Below are 24,020 nucleotides of genomic sequence, written 5' to 3'. Positions count from 1 at the left end.
TCAGAGGGGCAAATTTTTTTCAGACATCTGTCTCATCTTGGAACCTGGACACCCTAGCTAGGTGTTAAGGGGTAGAGGCAGATGCTATCAGGAAGCATTGTTCTGTGAGCATTTCCTGTAAATTGCCTGAAGAGCTCTGAGAAAACAAAATGGGTAAGGGGCTTGATTCTGGGAGCTGTGATTTATTTTGCCATTCTAAATAAATATTTACTTTTGTAACTAATCTTGTGTTTTGTACTTTTGATTCCTTTTTCATAAAGAGGGTCCCACAATTTGTTTAAGTTTCAGCCCCAAAACACATGGATCCACTCCTGTCCATACTTTGGATGCCATCACTTGCTGTGACTGAAAATGCCCAGGGGTGCCCTCCTCAGAGTCCACTCCAGTGGCTGGAGCTGCAGGTGGCTTTTCCACCCCTGTCCTTATGTGCTGCTTGTAGAGCTCTCCTCAGCACTACAAGGAGGGTCAGCAGTTTGAGCCTCTGCCAGGAGACAGTGTCACTCCACATACACTGGGTTCATGAGGGAGAAGGACCTGGCCTCAGGACCAAAAGTGTGCAAGGAATTAGGAGAGAAAAAAAGAGCAAGAAAACTGGGGCTCTTAGAACAGCTCTTAAGCCTCAGGGCCACCCTTTTGACTTATTATGGGTTTGATCATTCAGGCAGTCATGGTTTCATTAAATGTATTCTTTGAGCACCCATTATGTGCCTGTGGACTTACCCACAACCCTGAGCTCTACTTATACCATTTTTCAATGACAACATCTTTTCAGAGTACTAACTCTTGGAAATTCCTGAACCTCAACTTTGTAATCAGCGGGGTGACTCCTGTGTGGACTTACCGGAACTGGTTTAAGAAATTCAAAGAAACAGCAATATTTAGTAGTATTCTTAAAAAAATTTTTTGTAATAGTATTCATTTCTTCCAAGCTTTACTTGCCCAAAGTAACTTTGAGCACAAGATAGGAGGGTTGACCCATTGCAAAGAAGAGCAAGAATAATGTAGTCTCAGAAAGACAACCTAAAGGCAAGTGTGAAGAATGTGCTCAGCAGGAAACCAGAGTGAGGTCCTTTGGAGGAGGGACAAATACAATTTACAGAGCTTTAGAGAAACTCCAGTCAGCCTCTCCAGTGTTTGGCTTCAAGGTGTCAGAATAGGTTTTATAGGTCAACAGGGTTGTTCTAATGATTATCCAACCTTTTCCCCCTTCAGTGGGGAAGGCCTCAGTTTTATGGAATTACCTGCCCAGTCAGCAGGCTGGGTGTTAGAATTCTGAGCAGACTGCCCCTCCTCCCTAAAAGCAGCAGGCAGCAAAATAGGTCCGGAAATTCCTGAGTGTGGGGAAGCCAGCACTAATGCAATTACCTGAAATAAAAGAAGGGGTCAGATAATAAGGGGCAAAGGTTTTTCCTTTTAAAGTAAAGAGCCAGGTAAACAAAACCAGCTGCCACTGGAGCCAACAAACTCTCCTCATTAAATGTTTTAAGAGGCTAATGGGCATAAGTGGCTAATTGTAGTACATACAATGCTGAGGGCTGGATCTAGGGACCTGGAGAAGCGGGAAGGGGAGCCCAGGCTAAAACCTGGCTGGCAGAGACAGAAAGGAGATGAGACCTGCCCCTGGCAGAGGATCCCTAAATGGACAGAGCAGAATTAAAGTCAGAGTAAGATGACCTGAAGCCTAGCGTCTCTAACGTTTCTGTCAGTATCCCAGTGAGATGGGCTTGGGAGTCTAGCGTGGGACAGTTTTAAGTTTATATGCTTGTAGAATAGGATCTGGAGTAAGTTATTAAAAATAACTAATTGTGAGCAATTTTATGTGTGTTTACTATGAAAAACTCTGAAAGGGTATACAGCAAAATTTTAACAAGGGGTCTCTCTTGGTGTTGGGCTTCTCAGTGATTGTTCATTCTTATATTTTAATTTTTGTATGCATTTTCTTTAAAGTTTTTTATTGTTTATGTTATAACAGTTGTCCCAATTTCCCCCTTTTGCCCTCTTCCTCCAGCCCCCCTTTTTCCTTAGTCAATCCCCACACCATTTTCCATATAAAGGGTAAAACTTTAAATAAGATGAAATATATTAAACTGGAAATAAAATTTAAAACTGTGGAGGGCAGGAGAGTTGGTGAATGAATTGGTAAATGGTCCCATTCATTTTGTATATTCTGTCATCTTTGCTACCTCCCCAGATGTGTGCTTGATATTATCTGCCAATCTACAGACCAGCAGAAGAAGGGTTGAACGTTGTTGGTATTGAGCCAGACAGACTATTTTTCTGCACAGAAAGGTTTCAACATTTCTGCACAGTCTCTCCTGGCTTCAACTCTTAGTTGAATAGCTCAGCCACTATGGTGTGATCCTAAGAGATGCTGCAATTTCAAGAGAGCTTGGAGGAGGACTATGACTTACCTAAATATATCAGTATTAGTGTTTCTAGAACCAACCATTCTGCCAGGGTTTATGTGGAAGTACCTCTAAATGATGAATTTCCTTTCTCTCTCCCTTCTTTCTTTCCTTCCCTCAATCCTTCCTTCTCTCTCTGATTTATTTAGACTCCTGGCACCTTTGTAGCCATTATGAAATGAATTAACTCTTCTGGAGAGACTGGTTGGTAGCTAAGAATCATCTTTATCAATTCCAGTGAGAAAGGCAGAGAAAAGCAGACCGTTGCCCCCAGGTCACTGGATAGTCAGTTGGAATCTGATTCTACTTCTTTTACCTAGTCTTAGTGAGGCATCACCGTCATCCTCATTTTTAACAATTGACTCTTACCAAATGGTTACCGCAGGCTACCCCACCTCCTCCATATCCAAATCTAAGAGATGTGCTGGGCCCCTCACTACAGGCAGCCATTGTCAGAGAAAGAATGCTCTGTAATAGGCAGGGACTTTTAAAATAACCACAGATTGTTGATGTTCAATGTTTTCTTAGCAGCTTCTGAAGGGTTAAGTAGAGAAAGCTAAGTGTTCAAGGGTCCCCAAGAAAAGGGCTTAGGTATTTATCAGATTCATACCTGTGGTTAAATTATCCCCTCTTAAAAGTGATACTAAATTCCTGGAGGACCAAAGTTCCTACTTCCTCAGTACAAAACAAATGTGGGTTTAAGATTGCAAATGAAAGTTATTAAAACGTCTCTGTATAATATGGGGCTTCCTCTGACATCCCAATGTGAATTTGACTCAGACTGAGGTTATTAAAAAGACACCATTGTCCGTCAGGTTGGGGAAGGAAAGGATTCTTAACTGAGCCAAAGGTTGAGGCCATGCCCAGGGCCATAGCTGAGAAACATTTTTGTGGGTGTCTGACCTCTCTCTTAATTTCCCTTATTCTCTCAGAGAACTTCTCTACAGCCATGGCTTTATTTATTTCCTACAAACTGAAAAAGACACCCAGGTCAACATTACCTGTCTCAACTTTTCTCTGTACATCCTCCTTAAATCTCCAACTACCTGTTGTATATTTCCTTTTTGGTATTCTCTGCATCCTTGATATTTCACACAGAGTTATTCATCTTCTTTGACAAGCCTACAACCTAGTCTCAGTGGCCTGCATGTCCTTGGCAGGGTGTTCTCCGAAACATTCTCTCTCATTCATTTGTAGTCATCACTCATTCCCTTCCTCTTTCTTACACTCCACGGAGCTTTATTTTATTTTAGTTTTTTCTTCACAGACTCTCGCTTTTACTTCTTTCCATGAGCTCCCTGCATAGCCCCAGATTCCTTCTTACCTACACTATTGAGATAAGATAACCTTGTCACACTTGCTTCCTGCCTGGAACTCTGCCCTGCTCCAGTGTAATTCACAGCCCAGAGAAATAGCCTGAGATCAACTGAGAATGATTGATTCCAGCTTACCAGGTTAAATGTGGGGCCAGGAACAGGCTTTAAAAAGCTTAAGCCAAAGTTTTTATAGGAATTCTCCCTCTACATGTTAAATGAAGGAGACATTGGACTATTTCTTGGGTCTAAGAAAGCAGCTATTGAGTGGACAGTAAAAGGGAGCAAATTTTAAACCCATATTAGAAGCACCTTCCATGGCTTTAAGCTGTCGTCCAGTGGAAGAGTGCTAGTATATGAAAGCTGGTTCCCTGTGCTAGATAGTCATTTCTCAAGGATGACGTAGCAAGCTTACCTGCTTGACTGTAAAGGTATTTTCAAGCTCCATATTTTGCAACATAATCACAGCCCTCTCCAACCCTCCCTCTGCCTCCCACCAACCGGTACTGTCTGCTCTTGCTGCTTGATACTTCCCTCATTCCCAATCCTACAGTTGATGAACGTGCTTTCCTTCCCCAGACAGGTGCTCCCCTGCTCACTTCATCCCATGACTTTTTAGTCCAGGTTACTTAAGAGCCCACCTTGGAGGCTAGATGTGGTTATTGAACTCCTTTTATGTGCTAGGTTCTGAGCCCAGAATTTTTTTTTTTCTGATTTGACTGGTACAGTAACCCTGTGAAAATACTATATTTTCTTTTTAATTCAATTTTAAATAAGGGGAAACCCAATTATCATATCAGTAATAAGTGTCAAAGCTGGCATTGAACCAAAGTTTTCTAACTCTACATTCTGTGTACTTGAGAAAAGAAACAAAAGGAAGGAGGGTAAGAGTGAAGGGTACCTCAGCCCTGGACCATGGATTTGTGAGATAGGAAGGGTGTTCATAGGGAATTCTACATATAGAAAAAGTGCACCTAGCATTTTTCATCTTGGTAAGTATTTAACTGTATGGGTTGCCAGCAAAATATATAAACTCTGATGTGTAAAATAGTTACTAGGCGCTAACAAAGAGAAGACTGTAATATATTTGATTAAAACATAACAGAACACTAATTGCAGTGCATTTTTAGCATATGCCTAATCATCATGTAAAATAGTAACAAGTATTCATGTCTTTTAATGTGTGTTAGATTAACATTGCATGAATTGTTTTCAATTTTAACACTATGTGTTAATATGTCTAGCTTTCATGTAGTATGCTGTCTAATCACAACTTTTTTTAAAAACCAGAGGTACTAATATTGAAGTACTAATAGGAGGTAATGGACGTGGACATGCCTACCACTCTGGGTTGCACATAATAAATGTTTACTGTATCTGAGTCTAGCATTTGTACCAGGAATGAGGTGAAAGTTCATGTCATTGTTTTGTTTTATTCCCTACTACAAGTAACCACGAAAATTTTCAAAAGCATATACCCTTTGATACAATTCCACTTTTAGAATTCTTTTTTTTTTAAATACATTTGTCTCTGCCTACCCCCCACCACTTTCCCTTGCCCCCTCCCTCTTTCCCTCCCTCAGCTCTTCCCCTTTGGTTTTGTCCATGAGTCCTTGCTATATGTTCCTTGACTTTCCCCTTCCCTTCCTTTTCCCCGCCCCACCTCCCTCCTTCCTTCTTGTCTCTGTTGGTTTCTTTTCCTTTCAGTGTTGCTGGTCTTATTTTCCTTGCATCTTTGTATTGTTGGTTAGGTTCCACTTATAGGTGAGATCATATGGTATTTGTCTTTCACTCCCTGGCTTATTTCGCGTAGCATAATGCTCTCTAGTTCCATCCATGCTATCACGAAGTTTAGTAGTTCTTTTTTTCTTTCTGCTGCGTAGTATTCCATTGTGTATATGTACCATCACTTTTTGATCCAATAAGCTACTGATGGGCATTTAGGTTGCTTCCAACACTTGGCTATTCAATTGTGCTACTATGAACATTGGGGTGCATAGGTTCTTTTGAATTTGCATTTAGGGATTCTTAGGGTATAGTCCCAGCAGGGGAATCACTGGATCAAAAGGCAGTTCCATTTTCAGCTTTCTGAGGAAATTCCACACTGCTTTCCACAGTGGCTGCACCAGTCTGCATTCTCACCAACAGTGTACTAGGGTTCCTTTTTCTCCACAGCCTCGCCAGCACCTGTTGTTTGTGGATCTGTTTATGATGGCCATTCTGACCGGTGTGAGGTGGTACCTCATGGTGGTTTTGATCTGCATTTCTCTGATGGCTCGTGATGCCGAGCATTCTTTCAAATGCTTCTGGGCCCTCTGTATCTCCTCCTTAGAAAAGCATCTGCCCAGGTCCTTTGCCCATGTTTTGATTGGATCGTTTGTCTTCTTAGAGTGAAGTTGAGTGAGTTCTTTATGTATCTTGGAGACCAAACTTCTATGTGATGTATCATTAGCGAGTATATTTTCCCATACGGTTGGCTCCCTTTTCATTTTGCTGATGTTTTCTTTCGCTGCGCAGAAGCTTCTTATTTTGATGAGGTCCCACTTGTTTATTCTTTCCTTTATGTCCCTTGCTTTAGGAGACATATCAGTGAAAAATTGCTGCATGGGATATCTGAGAGTTTCCTGCCAATGTTCTCTAGGACTTTGATGATGTTACGACTTATATTTAAGTCTTTTATCCATCTTGAGTTTATTTTTGTGTATGGTGTCAGCTGATGATCCAATTTCAATTTTTTGCATGTAGCCGTCCAGCTTTCCCAACACCATTTGTTGAAAAGGCTATTATTGCTCCATTTTATGCTTCTGCCCCCTTTGTCAAATATTAGATGCTCATAGAGACCTGGGCTTATTTCTGGGCTTTCTATTCTGTTCCACTGGTCTATGGGTCTGTTCTTGTGCCAGTACCAGATTGTTTTGAGTATAGTGGCTTTGTAGTAGAGTTTGATGTTCGGTATTGTGATCCCCCCTACTTTGTTTTTCTTTCTCAAAATTGCTGCGGCTATTCAGGGTCATTTATGGTTCCATATAAATTTTTGAAATGTCTGTTCTATTTCTGTGAAATATGTCATTGGTTTCTTAATAGGGATTGCGTTGAGTCTATAAATTGCTTTGGGTAGTATGGACATTTTGATGATATTAATTCTTCCATTCCATGAGCACAGTATATGCTTCCATTTATTTGTGTCTTCCTTAATTTCTTTTTTCAATGTTGTATAGTTTTCTGCTTACAGGTCTTTTACGTCTTTGGTCAAATTTATGCCTATGTACTTTATTTTTCTTCTTGCTATATCGAATGGTATTTTTTTTCTGATTTCTTCTTCTTGTATTTCATTACTGGTGTACAAAAATGCCTTTGATTTCTGAATATTGACTTTGTATCCCACTGTTTTGCCAAATTCACTTATTAGGTTGAGGAGTTTTTTGGTAGAGTCTACAGGGTTTTCTATGTACACTATCATGTCATCTGCAAACAAGGATAGCTTTACTTCCTCCTTTCCTATTTGGATGCCTTTTATTTCTTTTTCTTGTCTGACCGCTCTGGCTAGGACTTCCAATACGATGTTGAAAAGAAACGGTGAAAGTGGACATCCTTATCGTGTTCCTGATCTTAGTGGGAAAGCTTTCAGTTTTTGCCCATTGAGTATGGTATTGGCTGTAGGTTTTTCATATATGGCCTTTATTATGTTGCCCCATTTATTCCCATTTTGCTGAGTGTTTTGATCATAAATGGGTGCTGTACCTTATTGAATGCTTTTTCTGCGTCTATCGAGATGATCATGTGGTTTTTGTCTTTTATTTATGTTATGTATTATGTTTATTGACTTGCGTATATTGAACCATCCCTGCATTCCTGGGATGAATACCACTTGATCGTGGTGGATAATCTTTTTAATGTATTGCTGGATGCGGTTTGCCAATATTTTGTTCAGGATTTTAGCATTTATCTTCATCAGCAAAATTGGCCTGTCGTTTTCTTTCTTTGTAGGGTCTTTATCTGGTTTTGGGATGAGGGTGATGCTGGCCTCATAGAAAGAGTCTGGGAGTCTTCCCTCCTCTTGGATTATTTGGAATAGTCTGAGAAGAACAGAGGTTAGCTCTTCCTTAAATGTTTTGTAAAATTCTCCTGTGAAACCGTCCAGCCCTGGGCTTTTGTGTGCCGGGAGTTTCTTGATGACTGCTTCAATTTCCCCAGCTGTTATCGGTTTGTTCAAGCTTTCTGTTTCTTCCTCCTTCAGTGTTGGAAGATTATAATTTTCTAAAAATGTGTCCATTTCATCCAGGTTTTCAAATTTCTGGGCATATAATTGTTTATAGTAGTTTCTGACAATCCTTTGTATTTCTGTGGTATCAGTTGTTATTTCTCCTTTTTCGTTTCTGATATTATTAATTTGGGTCCTCTCCCTTTTTTTTCTTGATGAGTCTGCTTAAAGGCTTGTCGATTTTATTTATCTTTTCAAAGAACCAGCTTCTGGATTGGTTGGTCCTTTGAATTGTTTTTTTTGTCTCTATGTCATTCAGTTCTGCTCTAATCTTGACTATTTCTTTCCTTCTACTTGCTCTGGGATTTATTTGTTGTTGTTTCTCCAATTCCTGAAGTTGTAGTGTTAGGTCTTTTATTTGAAATGTTTCTATCTTTTTTAGGTAAGCCTGTATTGCTATGAACTTCCCTCTCAGGACCGCCTTTGCTGTGTCCCATAGGTTTTGGCCTGTTGTCTGTTCATTTTCATTTGTTTCCAGAAATTTTTTGATTTCTTCTCTTATCTCATTATTGACCCATTCATTGTTTAATAGTCTAGTGCTCAGTCTCCATGAGTTTGCAAGTTTTTGAAATTTCTCTTTGATGTTGATTTCCAGTTTCAAGCCTTTGTGGTCTGAGAAAAAGTTTGGTATTATTTCGATTTTCCTGAATTTGCTGAGGTTTGCTTTGTGTGCTATCATGTGGTCTATCTTTGAAAAACTGCCATGAGCATTTGAAAAGAATGTGTATTTTTCTTCTTTTGGATGTAAGGTTCTATATATGTCAGTTAAGTCTCTTTGATTCAGTGTGTCTTTCAGCGCCACAATATGTTTATTAATGTTTTGTTTGGAAGATCTGTCCATTTTTGACAGTGGGGTGTTGAAATCCCCTACTATCAGTGTGTTGCTGTCTATATCTTTTTTGAAGTTGTCCAACAATTTCCTTATAAACTTGGGGGCTCCTATTTTGGGAGCTTATAAGTTTACAATGTTGATGTCTTCTTGATAGATTCTTCCTTTAAGTATTATAAAGTGCCCCTCTGGGTCTCTCTTTATGGCTTTTGTTTTGAAATCTACTTTGTCTGATACAAGTATGGCAACCCCGGCCCTTTTCTCTTGCCCATTTGCTTGGAATATTTTTTTCCATCCCTTTACTTTCAATCTGTGTAGGTCTCTTGCTCTGAGGTGGGTCTCTTGTAGGCAGCATATGTGTGGGTCATGTTTTCTTATCTATTCAGCTACCCTGTGTCTTTTGATTGGGGCATTTAGTCCATTCACATTGAGAGATATTACTGATAGAAACTTACCCATCTTTTCTCTTTGTACCTGTGTTCCTCTCTTTCTCATTCTTTTCCTTCATCTGCTTAAACCAGTCCCCTTAGCATATCTTGGAGTGCTGGTTTGGTACAGATGTATTCTTTTAGTCGTCTCTTGTCTGGAATACTCCTTATTTCTCCTTCTATTTTAATTGAGAGCCTTGCTGGGTAGAGCAGCCTTGGCTGTAGGCCCTTGCTTTTCATGGCTTGGAATATTTGTTGCCATTCCCTTCTGGCTTGTAGTGTTTCTGTTGAGAAGTCAGCTCCTAGGCGTATCGGGGCCCCCTTCTATGTTACTTTCTCCTCCTCCCTTGCTGCCTTGAGGATTCTCTCTTTGTCTTTGACATTTGCCATTTTAATGATGATGTGTCTTGGAGTGGACCTCCTTGAGTCCCTCTTGAGTGGGGTCCTCTGTGCCTCCTGGATCCATGAGAGTCCTTCTCTCCTCAAATTAGGGAAATTTTCCATCATTACTTTTTTGAGGAGGTTCTCTATCCCTCGCTCCTCTTCTTCTCCTTCTGGGATCCCTATTATACGGATATTATTGCGTTTCAGGTTGTCCTGCATTTCCCTAAATGCCTCTTCATTCTTTTTGAGTCTTTTTTCCATTTCTTGTTCTTTCTGGGAGCTTTTTTTCTACCTTATCCTCCATCTCACTGATTCGATCCTCGGCTTCATCCAGCCTGCTCTGGATTCCTTCTACTGTGTTCTTCAATTCAGAAATGATATTCTTCATATCCTCTTATGTCTTCTTGATAGTTTCTATGACCTTTTCCAGGTTGATATAGTTTGTTGTAAGATCCTGATAGTTTCTCTGCAGTTTCTCATAGTTCTCTTTGAGCTGGCTGAGCTCGTTGAACTTCCTTTGAACCATTGTTTTGAATTCAGTGTCTGATAGTTCCCTTGCCTCTATTTCATTTAGCTCTCTATGTGGGGATTCCCCTTTTCCATTCATGTGGGGGGAACTTCTTTTTCTTCCCATTTTTGTGAGAGTCTGTTAAGTAATTTATTTATTTATTTATTTTTGCTTCTGCTTCAATTGGGCCATCTAGATTTCCTGACTTTGTGGATTAAACTTCTATGATAGTAGGTGGGTCTTTTTATTTATTTATTTATTTATTTATTTATTTATCCCTTTATTTTTCTTTCTGGGCCTGCCTCTGATGATGTCAGTTGTTGACCCTATATGACCTTGGGTCGTTTGTTTGAGCCTTCCAGGAGTCTTCTGTCTGTTTCTGACTCCTGCTTTGGGCAGCTCTGTGACCCCTTCGGTCAGCGATGGTCTATTTCTTTGGATCGCTCTGCACTCTGACTCCGTCTCCTTGAGCGCACTCCCCGGCGCGGCCGGATTCCCTGCCCGCCTGGGTTCGCGCATGCTTACCCAAGCCCAGGGGGCTTATTCGCGACCTCGCGTACTCGTCTGGCCTCCCTGGCCGGCGGGCACCCTGGCACTGGTCAGTTTAGGGTCTTCTATTTTGTCCTTTCCCCGCTTTTGGCTCTTTGGGTGAGTTTCTTGCCCTCACCAAATGGAGACTATGGAAATGGGAGGAAGTCAGCTCTAGGATTCTGGTTAATCCTGTCTCCAGTCTCCACAGATTCTGGGCAGCTCTGTGACCCCTTCGGCCCGGGATCTACTAATTCTGTCAGCCACTCCGCAATCGCGGGTTGCACGGGTCAATTTACACCTGCCCTCGCTGCTCTACGCACTCCCTCACAGGCCATATCGGTGCCAATCTGTGGGAGTCCTTGCCAGCCCACGCAGGTCCATACACACGCCCGCCAACCCTCACCGGCCACTTAGCACAAGTGTGCATGCCTGCACTGGGTGATTTTGGGGTGTCTATTGTGTCGTTTTTGGTTTTTGGCTCTTTGAGTGTGTGAACTCTTCCCACACAATGGAGACTACGGGAAGGAGAAGGAGTCGGGACTCCCCGGTTCCTCCTCCCGTTCTTTCCCCAATGCCTCCATTTCCAGTCTCTCCTCAGGGGCCTCCGGGCAGTTCCGTGACCCCTTCGGCCAAGGATCCACCACCTGTGTGGACTGCGTTTCAATCGCAGATAGTCTGGTTCATGCGTGCCCCGCTTCTGCCTCTTTGGGGGCACGCCTTTCCAGCCCACAAGGGAGACTACAGAATGAGTAGGGAGTCCGGACTCCCCGGTTCCTCCTCCCGTTCTTTCCCTAATGCCTCCGTCTCCAGTCTCTCTTCAAGGCTCTCCCAGCCAGTCTGCACTCAGCCCTCCAGCTCACATGCACAAGCTGTGTGCGGAGTGCACAAAAGGCAGGTTAATTGATTCCCTTATGCCTGAGCGAGATGGTAGCGGCAGAGTGGGAGGTGCGTTATCACCAGGGCTCCACTGGCCGCCGTCTCAGTTCTCCTCACAAAGTTTTCCTCACCAGTCTTTTCCCAGGAACCAGCCCACCCTACTGCCGCCTCTACCCAGAGATCAAGGAGGGTGGCTGCCACTGCAATTTTTGTGTTGGCCCTTTAAATGTCTCTTTGCATCCCCAGCCACCTGTCTCTGGCAGAGAGCGCCCCTAAACTTTTCAGGGTTGCGTTTTGTCTGTATTTTCTTGGTTTTAGCTGCTGTGGTTTAGAGGTCCCTGTTTATGATTCAGACCCCATTCTTCTCAGGGGGAGCTAACTGGCCATTTCAATGTCCCTCTGGTGCTAGTGCCCGTGGGCACCCAGCCCACCCTCTCAAGCCTCCACCACACTCCTCACCCGTTGGGATGTGTGAGATCGAATCCACTGTCTGTCCATGTCTCCAAGGCTCCTCTCCCACTGTCGTTCCATTGTTTTCCAGGTGATTTATCCACTATTTAGTCGCACTTCCAGTTTGGTCTTGGGGGGAGGAGGTCAGCATGACTCCCATTCACTCCTCCACCACCTTTTTTTCCCTAAGTGCTCCACTTTTAGAATTCTATACTCAAACTAATTTAATCAGTCCCATATTGTTTATGGCCCCATCTTTGTAAGCTGAAAATTAGAGAAATTAGAAAAAAAATGAGTTAGTTCCTACTGCGTGCCAGACACTTTAGGTTTATATGCTTAAACTTTAGTTAATACTGAGAAGTTAATATGTTACCTCTCTTTTAAGAATAAGAAAATTAAGGCTGATAGAGGCCAACTCTCTTGTGCAAGATCACATAGATAGGAAATACCTGATTTGGAATTTGAACTCAAAAATCTCTGGCTCCAAAACCCATACTCTCTGCAACATACCAATGTTGGATTCTGTGGAGGTGTCTGAGGTAGTGAGGGAGGCCAAAGGGAAGGCTGAATGGGGCGGGGGGGGGTCATCTCCCACCCTCCCTTCAACCAGAGCATGTGCTTTACAATTAAAAAAAGTTAACCATTCTACTACATCATATACTGGTATGGGAATTTGACATTAAAAAAGAATTTTCACATTGTTCTATAATGTGTACTGATTGGTTGGTGTTGTTAAAAATGAAATAATCTATTGTTAGCCATCAATCAATGAGACCTAAGTGGGCTGGAAAAGATACCTGGGACTCATAAGCATTGGTTTAGTTGATCTAATTTGGAATTTTGCGAAGATGGGGATGGGAAGGGTTGAGTCACCTAACCCTGGGCCAGTCTCAGCTTAGAATTTAAGAGTAAGAATTCACAAAGAGGGTCCTCAAGAAGCAGGAACTGTGAGTTAAATGCTCACAGCATAGTATCAGGACAACTTGATTTTTCACTGAAGGTACCTAACAAAACCTGTTCACCAGCCACCTACGAGTGCCTTCTTATTGTTTTAGGAGAAGGCTCCTGCACTTTAATATATCCAACTCACTTATTTGTTTATTCATTCATTCACCATTCATTTACTTTGGAGATAGTAAAAGAAGGTTGACTATAAGGTATTTCGTCCAGGGAGGTAAAATCTTTTGAGACCCACTCACTGTACACTAAATCAGATTTTTGTGGTTGGTGTTTGTTTTCTTATATAAAGGTGTGGAAACCTATAAAAATGTTTGAGTATTCTTTCAAACCTCTCACATACCTTTATTACTTTAAGGTCTAAATAGGGATGGTATGGGATAGGTGTTGATTTTTTCCCCCTAGGGTGGAAATAGAAGCTTTTCTCCATTACCCAATTTGTTTTACAGATTCCTATCTATTCCTATAGAGCAAGCAATGCAGTTTCATGTGACAAAGACTGAAAAAAAAAATCACACTATTAGCCCACACATGGAGATGGAAGAAGACTGAAGTTTGGATGATAAACATACAATGCAATATGCAGATGATGTATTACAGAATTGTTCACCTGAAACCTATATAATTTTATTAACCAATGTCACCCCAATAAATTTAATAAAATTTTTAAAAAGAAGGAGAAAAGTATATTATTTACTTGAAAAGTACTCAGGATCAAACGTTTTAGGATATAAGAACCCAGGTGAATCCTGGGCTCTTTTCTCAGGCAACAGAGACCTCTGGCTAGTGAAGTATATGTAGTCTCCTACTCAAAATTTTGTCTGATTTTTATTTTATTTTTATTCCAGTTGCTACATTGATGGCCGGGTGGTCAAGGTGATGGACTTCCTGAAAACTCGCCTGTTAGATACACTCTCTGACCAGATTAGGAAAATTCAGAAAGTGAGTAAAAGCCTCCTGGGAAGAGGAGAAGACAGTCTGGGGGTAAGGCAAGGCAAAGGTCACAGGGGCGTAGATGGACGTCAGCACTGTGGGAAGCAGGGTAGAAAAATAGTGTAGTCCAGATTTGCATGGTCCAGAGCTCCCTCTCATAGTTGGTGATTGTTTATTGTTTTTCAAATTGAGAAGGGTTGGAATGTTATACACCAAGGTTTAAAAGATTCTCTATTTTTTATTTAATCATTTTTTATTGTTATTCTATTACAGTTGTCCCTATTTTCCCCCCTTTGCTCTCCTCTGCCTGTCCCATCCTCCCACTCCCACAGTCAATTCCCACACTGTTGTCCATGTCTGTGGGTCATTCATACATGTTCTTTGTAACAAATATTTTGTAATATTTTGCTTCTAAATTGTGAGTTTCTTAAGGATAGGTTTACTCTGTTTTCTTTTTTGCAGGAGTTGATTTTGGATTAGCTGAAGAAGAAAATTATTACATTTTTTCAGTGAAATTTTGACCTGTGGAATTGGCAATTGGGAACCATATTTATAGTATTTCTAGATGTTGTAGAATCAGCCAGATAACAAGTAGAGATGTGAGGAAAGCCATATTAAGCAATTGCATGTAGGTCCTATTAACAAGACACCTTTGATCAATAGTTCTCAAACTTGAGTAGAGTCAAAATCACCAGAGCTTGCGCATAAAGTTTCCAATCTCACTTCTGATATTACAACTTAGTATGCCTAGAGTGGATCCCAGACATCTCCATATTTAATAGTCATCTGTTAAGTGACTCTACCCAATGCAGATCACATTTTGAAATATACTGGATTAGTTAATTCTGAATCATGAGGATCTTATATCTACAATTTCCATCTGCCCCTTCAAAATGGTGATCTCACATCTTTTGTTACCTAATCAGGCCCTTCTCCAGGGAATGGGGACCTTTTGAACACTCAACTATCTCTTGAGCAGATTAAATAAATCTTTGCAGAAAAATAGCAACAGATCAGCTGCCATTAATATGGGATGAATAAATAAGTGAACAGACAAATAAATGAATGACTTGTATATAAAATTAGCTGTGAAATAAAATCCTGTGTAAATAACAGCAATCATAGATAACCACTTTTGATTGTTAAAGTGGAAGTCTGTAACCTTTTTTGCATTCATACAAATGTTATACTCAGATTACAAATATCCTTTTGAGTCCTCTTATTATTAAAAGGTTATAGAGACTGGTAAGCCTCAGGACTTCTGGACATGTGCATCCCTGTCTGACCTCTCTGAGAATCAGGTGTATTGGCCAGTACTCTCATCTGTCACTGCCATCTACTGGGCACAGCCTAGGAGAACTAAATGACTTGAAATATCTGTCAGTGTTTGACATTTATTTAGTTTTTAATATTTAAATATTTAATATTTACTGAGCACTTAGCAAGTACCAAAGTTCCAGGTTCTGGGATACAAAATGAAAAAAACATGATGTCTGCTCTTGAGGAACTCATAGCTTAAGGTTTAATGCTTACTTTGAGGGGTTGAGAAACACTACCTAATGCTACACAATGCCAACCTATTGAACATTACAGTTTTCTAAGCATATTATGCTAATCCAATGTTAAGTAATGCTCTCTCTAAATGGAGGGGGTAAATAGATCTCATTTATTTATTCATTCATTCTTCCATTCAGTAGATATTTATTGAGTGCTTACTGTGTTCCAGGCGCCATTCCAAGCATTTGTATTACAACATTGTACAAAATAGACAAGTCCCTGTATTTTTTACTTTTCTGGTCTTGACCTAGTCAAAGTGGAAATAAAATGATTCAGTGGTATCATGGCACTGACAGTGAAGGTTCTAGCTGTAGTCGTATAATTTTTTAAGTAGAACAAAAAGCTCCAAGTCAGAACTAAGGCAAAGGTGTCAGGAGTTAGATTCTTTCCTTTCTTCCCACAACCCATTACCCTCCACTACTGCATACTCCTTAACCATCAGAGAATGTTCAAAGACTGAAATTAATAAGCTAAGCTTATCACCTGGTTTGTGTAGTAGGCATGGCCAAAGGAAAAAAGGCTCAAACTCTGTGTGCGCAGTTAAGATTCAGAGCTTTAAAAACATGTCTCTTGGATGAGGAGGGCAAAGTGCAGTTGCAGGGAGAAAGAATGGAACTTATAAGAGAAACAAATGACCTACATGTAGAAGGCACATGGCAGGCGACAGCTAGAATTTGCATTAGGGCCCGGAGTTACCTTTTGCTATTGCAAATAGAACATACCCAGAAGTCCCTTCAGGCTTCAGTTCCTGTTCTGATCGTGTCTTGCTGCATAACAAATAACCCCAAAACTTAGTGGCTTAAAACAACCATTGACTATGCCCGTGGGTTCTATGGGTAAGGAATTCCCAGAGAGAACTGTGGGATGACTTATTTTTCTTCTATCATGTCTGAAGCTTTCACTGGAAGACTCAAAGGCTGTTGTGACTCAAAAGGAATCATTATAAAGCTTGTGGATTCAGGCATGTGGCAGTTAGTTGATGCCAGCTGTCAACTAGCACCTTTGTGGGACTGATAACTGGATACCTACATCTGAGCTCTTTCTGTAGCCTGGGCTTCCTCCCAAGGTTCTAAAGCCGGAAACCCAAGAGAGCCAGGTGGAAACTGTATCACCTTTTCTAACCTACTCTCAGAAGTTACAGGGCATCGCTTCAACAATAATTTATTGAGACACTTCAAGACTGATAGACGGTCAAGGGGAAAGGAAATAAACTCTGCTTGGTGGGGGAGTGACAGGATTCAAGAAGAGTGTATAGGACCAGAAATATTTTTGCAGTTATTTTTGGAAAATACTGTCTGCCAAAGTTCTATCATCCATGTTTCATTTAGTAGCCCTTTCAGTTATTTCCCTCCTAGTTTTCTTTTTCCAGCTTTCTCTCACAAAGCTGCTGCCAGATTTTGCCTTACATGGGTATCTGCTGGAGGTATTACCTGATCACAGACTTCCTGAGACTTGATGTACAGGGTAGGCTCTCCATTGACTGCAGCAGCCTGGACCCAGTTGTTAGGGTCTTCAGGATGAGGTCTCTCACCACAGCCCAGGATGTGCTAAGTACTGGCCTGCCCTGGGGAGATGAGGGCTGGTAGAAGACTAGAGAAGGGTCACCAAGCTTTGCCAGTGGAAAAGGTGCTTTTCCTGTTCCTGAAGTCCCCTGTGGGTAGGAAGGGAGTATAGAAACTTAGAGTCCAAGGTGCAAACCAGGGCAGAGTGACCAAACTGCTTTCTTGCGAGTTCCCAAAATCAGTTTGGACATGAGCCAAGTAAGATTTTAATATTACGTGGAACCCACATCCAAAAGCTGGAAATGAAATCTTTGCTTTTTTCTGTACTTTGGGAAGTTCAGAGCAGTCCTAATAACATCCTTCTCCCCCTCCCCGCAGGCCCACAGTGACAGAAAAAGGGTCAATTTGCCTCCAAAATGGATTTTTATGGGATTGGTTAGGTAAATCAGTGGTGAGCCTGTTTGAATAAGAAATAGGATACAGGATTTGAAGTCTCGTGGCTTGGGTTGGAGTTCAGGCTTAGTGGTGTGACCTTGGGACATTATTTAATTTCTCTGATTCTCTTTCTTTATCTGTAAAATTAAGATGCTAAGAACACTACCTTCCTTCTTGGGAAGATTAGGAAGGGTATGTAAAGCCCTTTCTTTTTGTTCACTGCTATTGAATGCTGATTCTTTATGTTATTATTATTGTGGTTTCAGTTATTGTAGTTATTTTTAATAATTTATGTAACTGAAGAAGCTTCATGCTACCTTTATCCTCAATTTTTTTGCTTCTTTTCTCTTTCTCTTTCTTTGAACCCTGGAGAGTATGATAGGTGATATTTTTGGCACCTGAAACGCAATAACTCAATTGCTAAAAACAGCTGTGGTTTCCAAATTTGGACTGCCACTTATAAGAATTGTCAGTTTTCTGAGAAGTGGGTGAATTCCTGTAATATGAAAATTTACATGATGCTTTTGAAAGCTAAACAGAGACAGTGTTTGGACAACCCACTTTGGCTGATCCACACTCTCTCTCCCTTCCATTAGAATTGAGGATAATCATCTGTACTTTGGGAGATGAGTCAAGGGAAAACAGTTGAGAATCTAACAATGCAGGCAAGGGTCAGTTGGGAAAGCAAGAGATGTTTAGGATACCGTACAGATGGTATAGTGTGGATAGCTGGGCTGACTCCAGAACAATGACGTAAGGACCAAGAAGAACCACTTTGGCTTGAGTCACTTGGATTCAGTGATTTGTGTCTTCATCTCCTAGAGGAATCAGAGGAGGAAATAACACTTTTTGTTATTATTTTCAGCAATTCAATAAGTACAGGAAGGAGTTGGTGAAATCCCAGTCACAAGGGAAGAATTTCCAAGAATACTGACTATATGATTGCATTTTAAATACTAAATAAGCTGACAATTGGCTTCCCTAATAGTTGAAAAGTTCCTTCTTCCTCTTTCCTTCCTTCTTTCTTCTCTTCCTTCATTTTTCAGCTGGTTATAACATTCTTAGTATTTTTCAGACCCTGAGGATAAAATGGTAAGCAAGACTGATATGGTAGTTGTGTTCATAGACCTATGGTCTAGTGGGAAAATAGTTAATGAAGCAAACAATGAGAGTGAGATGCACTGTCTCCTATAATAGGAACATATAGGGTGCTATGGGTGCCCACAGTGGGAAATAGCTACCTTCTGAAGGAAGAGAAATATAAAAAATCCTCCCAAAGGAAGTAACATTCAGGCTAACACTTAAAGGATAGACAAGTTGTTATTTATACAGTTCTTCCTAAGGTGTGAGCAGAGGACTCCTGCTTGTGGGTGTATATGGTAGAGGGTATGGTTTATATGGTTCATGATATAACCATGATCATTCTTTTGCTAATATTATCATTGCTTATGATTGCTGATAATATTTGATAAAGATTAACTCTTGAAATTTAAGCAAACACAGTAACATTATGCCACTTTTTCCAGTATATCTTAGTTGCAGGATTATGGAAGTATGTAAGGCAGAGGAATACTTAATTCTTTTAAAGTAATTAATAGTTCAAATAAAGAACCTTTGTTCTCAACCAATCTTCTGATTTACCTACTTATTTGAGCCTATTAGTATATCAAGAGGGAAGAGGGTAAATCAGTGTTTTTTTTTTAGGATAACAGTTGCTTCAGGATCATAAAATAACTGGACTCATAAGGAAAAATGAGGACAATGACATTGTTAACCTTCTCTAATGAAACAAACTGCAAAATGAAAACACATCACTAGATTAAGAACAGTATTATCACCACAAAAGTCAGTATTTAATTTATTCATTCATTCATCCACTCATTCATTCAATCATGTTGAATGCTTATTTCAATGTTCTAGTGCCTACCATAGTGCTTATCATTTGGCAGGTGCTCAATAAATGTTAGAGGGAGGAAGGCAGGCCAGAGGGGAAGGTGAATGAGCAGAATCAAATAATGGAAGTGTAGAAGTCAACTAATATCTTTGTCTCATTCACATTTGGATCTAGTTGCAGAAGAATCTAATCTGCTGCTAAGTTTGTAATATAGTGTTAAATAGGTAGAAATTGATTTAGGCAGCCGTAAATGGACTATGGCTATATGTAGGCATAGTTGGAGATAGTCTTCTGGGCATGTGTTTGGGAATGAAGGAAAGATCTCTTTGTGATGCAAAATAACACTGCACTCTACTAATGTTGAATATTTCATTTTACAAAAGTAATATTTCATTCTACAGTAGAATAAGGATATAAAAATGTAAATATCCCAAGAAAAAGTAAAATACACAGGTTTAAAGTCATGCTATGGTGCTAATATCAAATAGAAGGCTTTTCCCAAGAGCAGGTTTTGATTGAGGGGAAAAGAAACACAGCCCAAGGAAGTATTCAGGGGAAGCAGAGGATCCTAAATGCAAACTATGTATTTTGTTAGTATGTCATTCTAATACCTTGGGCAACATCCCTGGGTGATTCTGAATTTTATGTGGCCAGAAGCTTATACAATGGGGGCCTCCTTAAAGAAAAGAAACAAAACAAATTTTCATGTTTTAGAAATATAGCTGACCAAATGAATGCATTACTAGGCCCTTGTAAGATGTTGGTAGAGGACTGTGGAAGTGCAGAGCTGGAGTGTAAACTTCAAGAACTTCCCAGTAAATTAGCCTCCGTGACTCCACTTGGCTGTGCATCTGCAAATTGGAGAATATGACCCAAGAGAAACTGTGGTTCTACGCTTTCATATATGAGACACTAATGACAAATCGGTACTCTAACTGGAAAGGTATGTTTACCATGAAAGAGCTCCAAAGTTGAGGTTATTGTCATTACATAAACCATATTTTCTTGATTCTTATGCACTAATAATTATAAAATATACCATCATTAATAACAGCTGGGGGAGAGAGTAAACAGCTGATAAGTTTCTTTTGATTCTGATTATGAAAAACATTCTGATTTCAAAACAATTAAAATGGGAAAAATGCACCATTCACTTCTAGGAATATAATTGTATTACCTTTTAGATTTTAAATGTCATTTATTAAGTGATCACATATTACTAACCTATTGAGGAAACCACTGATTTGCTCAAGGTCACACTTGCTAAGTAGTAAAATTAGAATTCAAACTCAGGCCCACCTAACTCCAGAGCCTACACTGTTATCCAATACGCTATCTGCATCTCATACTTGTTAACCATTTATTTTGTAATACATGCAATATTTATATTCCTAACCACCCAACATTAGGGAGCCTCTCAAAGAAGAATATTGAATTGTCCTGGTAAAAGAACATCAATTTAATCCCCAAATCAGTTGATATAGTCTGGGGTGGGTGTCTTAGAAATCAGGATTGAATGAAAGTTGGAACCACAATATTAGATCATATCTAATGTTACCACAAAATTAGGTAGCGCAAGAGGACAAAGCTTTTCAGGGAGTGATTTGCATTCCTTTCCTGGACTCTGTTTATATATTTCATGTGTATAGGCTTTTGGTCCTGTTATGTGCAAGGCAGTAACAATATAGAGCTATGTGCTGCCCATGGATATTGGAGGAACAGCCCTGGGAACAAATTTCTGTTCAGGGCAAAAATCTTCAGAAGGAAGAAGCAGCTTGAGGGGATTTACCAATGGATATGGGGAGATTATAGGGTTTGTCCTAAGTGAGAGGAAATTATCACTGAGGCTAGTGGAACTTATCATTTGTCAATGGGTAGACTGTCTAGTAAAAGTGAGGGTTGGTTAGTCACAGAAAAGGCTGGAAAAGGAAGAATGATTGATTTATGTGCAAGTAGCTGCTGTCCAATCTCTTCCTCCACCAATATTTATCTTTGAACATGCTTTGGGATGCTGAGAAACTTTCTTCTTTATTTTCTTGCACAAGCTCATAATTTCCTTGCCTCCCCAGTGACTTTTCTGTGTATGTCTTATTTTAATTTTATGTAGTTTTGCAATTACATTCAATTGCTTTTTCTGTGGTTTGAGATAACAGGAGCAGAGAATGCAATTTTAAATCCTAAAAATGACACAGAAGCCGCAAATTAAAAATTGATCTAATACCAAAAGAAAATGGGCAAATGTGGTTCTCCAGAACAGGGAGATGATAAAAAGAAATTATTCAGAAAAAAATTAATGAAACTGACAGAAAGTACATTAGACAGAAGAAATAAATCAAGAAGAATGTGATGAGATATTGGAATGGCTGAGCTCAAAATAGCCCTGCTTGTCTAACCTAAGAAGGACATTAAATAGGGAAGCAGTTTAGTCTACTAAAAGCTTCTGTGTTTCCTCAAACAGAAAAATTCAAGTAGAAAAGTGAACATAGCCCTGAGCTGCAACTGTAATGATTTCATGTTTGCTGTTCAGTTTTTGAGGCTCTCTTCTCTAAAACTCAGACTTCTCATCAGTAAAGTGTTATCTCATTTATTAACACATAAGTTATTTCATTATCCCATTATTTTATAAGTATTTAATAGGCATTCTATAAGATATGCAAAAAGGGAAAAAATGTGGCTTTCTCAAGCTTCATATAGTGTAGGAGCTAAAATAGATAGGCAAACAGAAAATTACAACTCAGTATAATAAGGTTAAGGTCAGAGACAGGTTCAAAGAACTTGGGGCCCAGAGGAGAGGAATAATTTTCTGAAAGTTTAAGTAAAGTTTCACAGAGGAGGTAGTGTGAATTAAGCCATGGGGGAAAAAAAATCAGACAACGTGGGTGAGGAATGGATAGGGGAGAAGGTGATCAGTGAATACCTGAATGAAGATTGTGCAGTTGAAAATAATGAGTCCATTCTGTGTTATAAGCCATAGGTGCTGTGGGGAGGGATGGCAGAAGAGGTAGCTAAAGGGTTTACGAAAGATCTTAGATACCAAGTTAATTAAAGTAGTTGGCATCATATTTGTATGGGTCAGTTGTTCTCACTGTCATTTCCTGTTGTCTAACGTGCTCCCATGGACAAATGGATAAAATAGACCATGGGTTGTATGCAGTTTTTGGCTCCTTAGTTTTTTTCTCAGTTAAAAAAAAAAAACATTTCATAATTCTGGTAAATGAAGATAATGTTACTGTGACAACTTTGAATCCTCTCTCTCTCTCTCTTTTTGTAAATCATTCCCCAGATCATTGCTTTTAAATTCATTAGTAACCAGTTTCTCATAGCATATTTCCTAACTAATCACACAGACCTCTCCCTGTGGCCACACACACCTCTGTGACCACACACAGCAGTGTGGAGGGTGGACTAGAGGAGGATGGACTTGGCAGGAAGACCAAGGGAAAAATGGGAAGATCTAACACTCAGCAAAGGGGCTGTGGGGAAGGAGATGGCAGAATGGAATGATCCCTTGTTGTTCTAATATGGAAGGTAGGTTAGAGCCAAAAACACGCAAGAAGGATGAAAATAAACATAGGAACATTACCAGACCAGGACCTCTTATAAACATAATACAGAACAGAGAGGCAGAGACACTCTGTGCATAAATAAGGTTTAAGAAGCTTCCTAAAGCTTTGAACCGATGATACAGGGGACCAATTCTAGTTTCTTAAAGGGCTACTACTCTTCCTGAGGTCCTGGGTAAGGTTGATTTCTAAGTAGATGAGATGCTGGAAATAATGGACTCCAGCTTCTTTTGGAGGTGGGCCTCCTGCCAGGGCTGATTAGCCCAGCTGGCCTGTCCACTCTTCCTGTTTTATTGCTTCCTTTCTCATTAAGGAAGGTGTTGGGTTTGGATAACCATAAACAACAAGTCTGCTGCAACAAGGCTACCATCTCTTGCACAGCCAGTGGCTGAGACCAGGCTCTCAGGAGCCTTTTTTAAAGACTTAGGTCACAGTTTTGGAGAAACAGGAAAAGAAAGTCCAGTTTTGAAAACGTGCCATTTAAATGGTTATTTTTCTATTTTTACTGTTTTTTCTTTTAAAAAAATTCAAAGTGGTAGAGAAAATAAAACTTTAAAAAAATTATTGCTGTTTTTCCTAACCTCTCTCTTCCATTCTCACCCCTCCTCCTTCAGCATAGCCACATGAAATAGTCCTGACTCCCTCAACCCCGAAATGTGAGGGCAGGGAGCTGGGCTTCCCTTCACACCACGCTGCACACTGCAGGCCCAAGGATTCTGATCAGTGTGGGTGCTTCAAAACTCCCTTGTCTGCGTGTGCCCGATGGCTGAAGTCTATTTAGGAATAAAAGGCTGCTGAAAGAGAGCCAGCCACTGGACCTCCCTCTACCCTTCTATCAGTAATCTCAGCATTTGTAGTTTTCTCCCTCCTCAGACAGGGTGTTCCTTAAAATAACCTTCATTGGCACGTCATTTCTCACCAGGAACGTACCCTCGTTTTTTCCAGTCCTGCAATTTTCTCTCTTCCAGCACAGGGAGAATCATATTTATGCAGAAAACCACAGGGTTGAACTATAGCCCTCAGTTTCTTAGAGTTTCACTTTCTAAGGGAATTTTGCAGGTGGTTTAATCTGGTTTTCCTGATTTTTTTTCTCTCCTATCCTGCCCATACGGATTTTCCCCCCACCCCCAGCCCAACCAGCACCCAGCCTCAGCACCTTGCCACCATGTCATCGTCATGGTCTTTGCTCATGGT

The 24,020-nt window shown here is 40.3% G+C and overlaps 1 protein-coding gene across 3 annotated transcripts in view; it reads left to right on the top strand.

The window, feature by feature from the left end:
* HPSE2 (heparanase 2 (inactive)) overlaps positions 1-24,020 on the top strand; it is a 650,239-nt gene that overhangs the window by 488,457 nt on the left and 137,762 nt on the right. For all 3 annotated transcript variants that reach the window (XM_054581334.1, XM_054581333.1, XM_054581332.1), the window contains one exon: positions 13,791-13,884. In XM_054581334.1, coding sequence (XP_054437309.1) covers positions 13,791-13,884 — 94 coding nt within the window. The remainder of the gene's footprint in view (positions 1-13,790; positions 13,885-24,020) is intronic.

This window comes from Pteronotus mesoamericanus, unplaced genomic scaffold (genome assembly GCF_021234165.1).
Source record: "Pteronotus mesoamericanus isolate MK-2021 breed Mesoamerican mustached bat unplaced genomic scaffold, CSHL_Meso_final contig_657, whole genome shotgun sequence".
NCBI classification, from domain to species: Eukaryota; Metazoa; Chordata; class Mammalia; order Chiroptera; family Mormoopidae; genus Pteronotus; species Pteronotus mesoamericanus.
The sequence above is the reverse complement of the archived record's forward strand: the minus strand, read 5'-3'. Positions and strand labels throughout refer to the sequence as shown.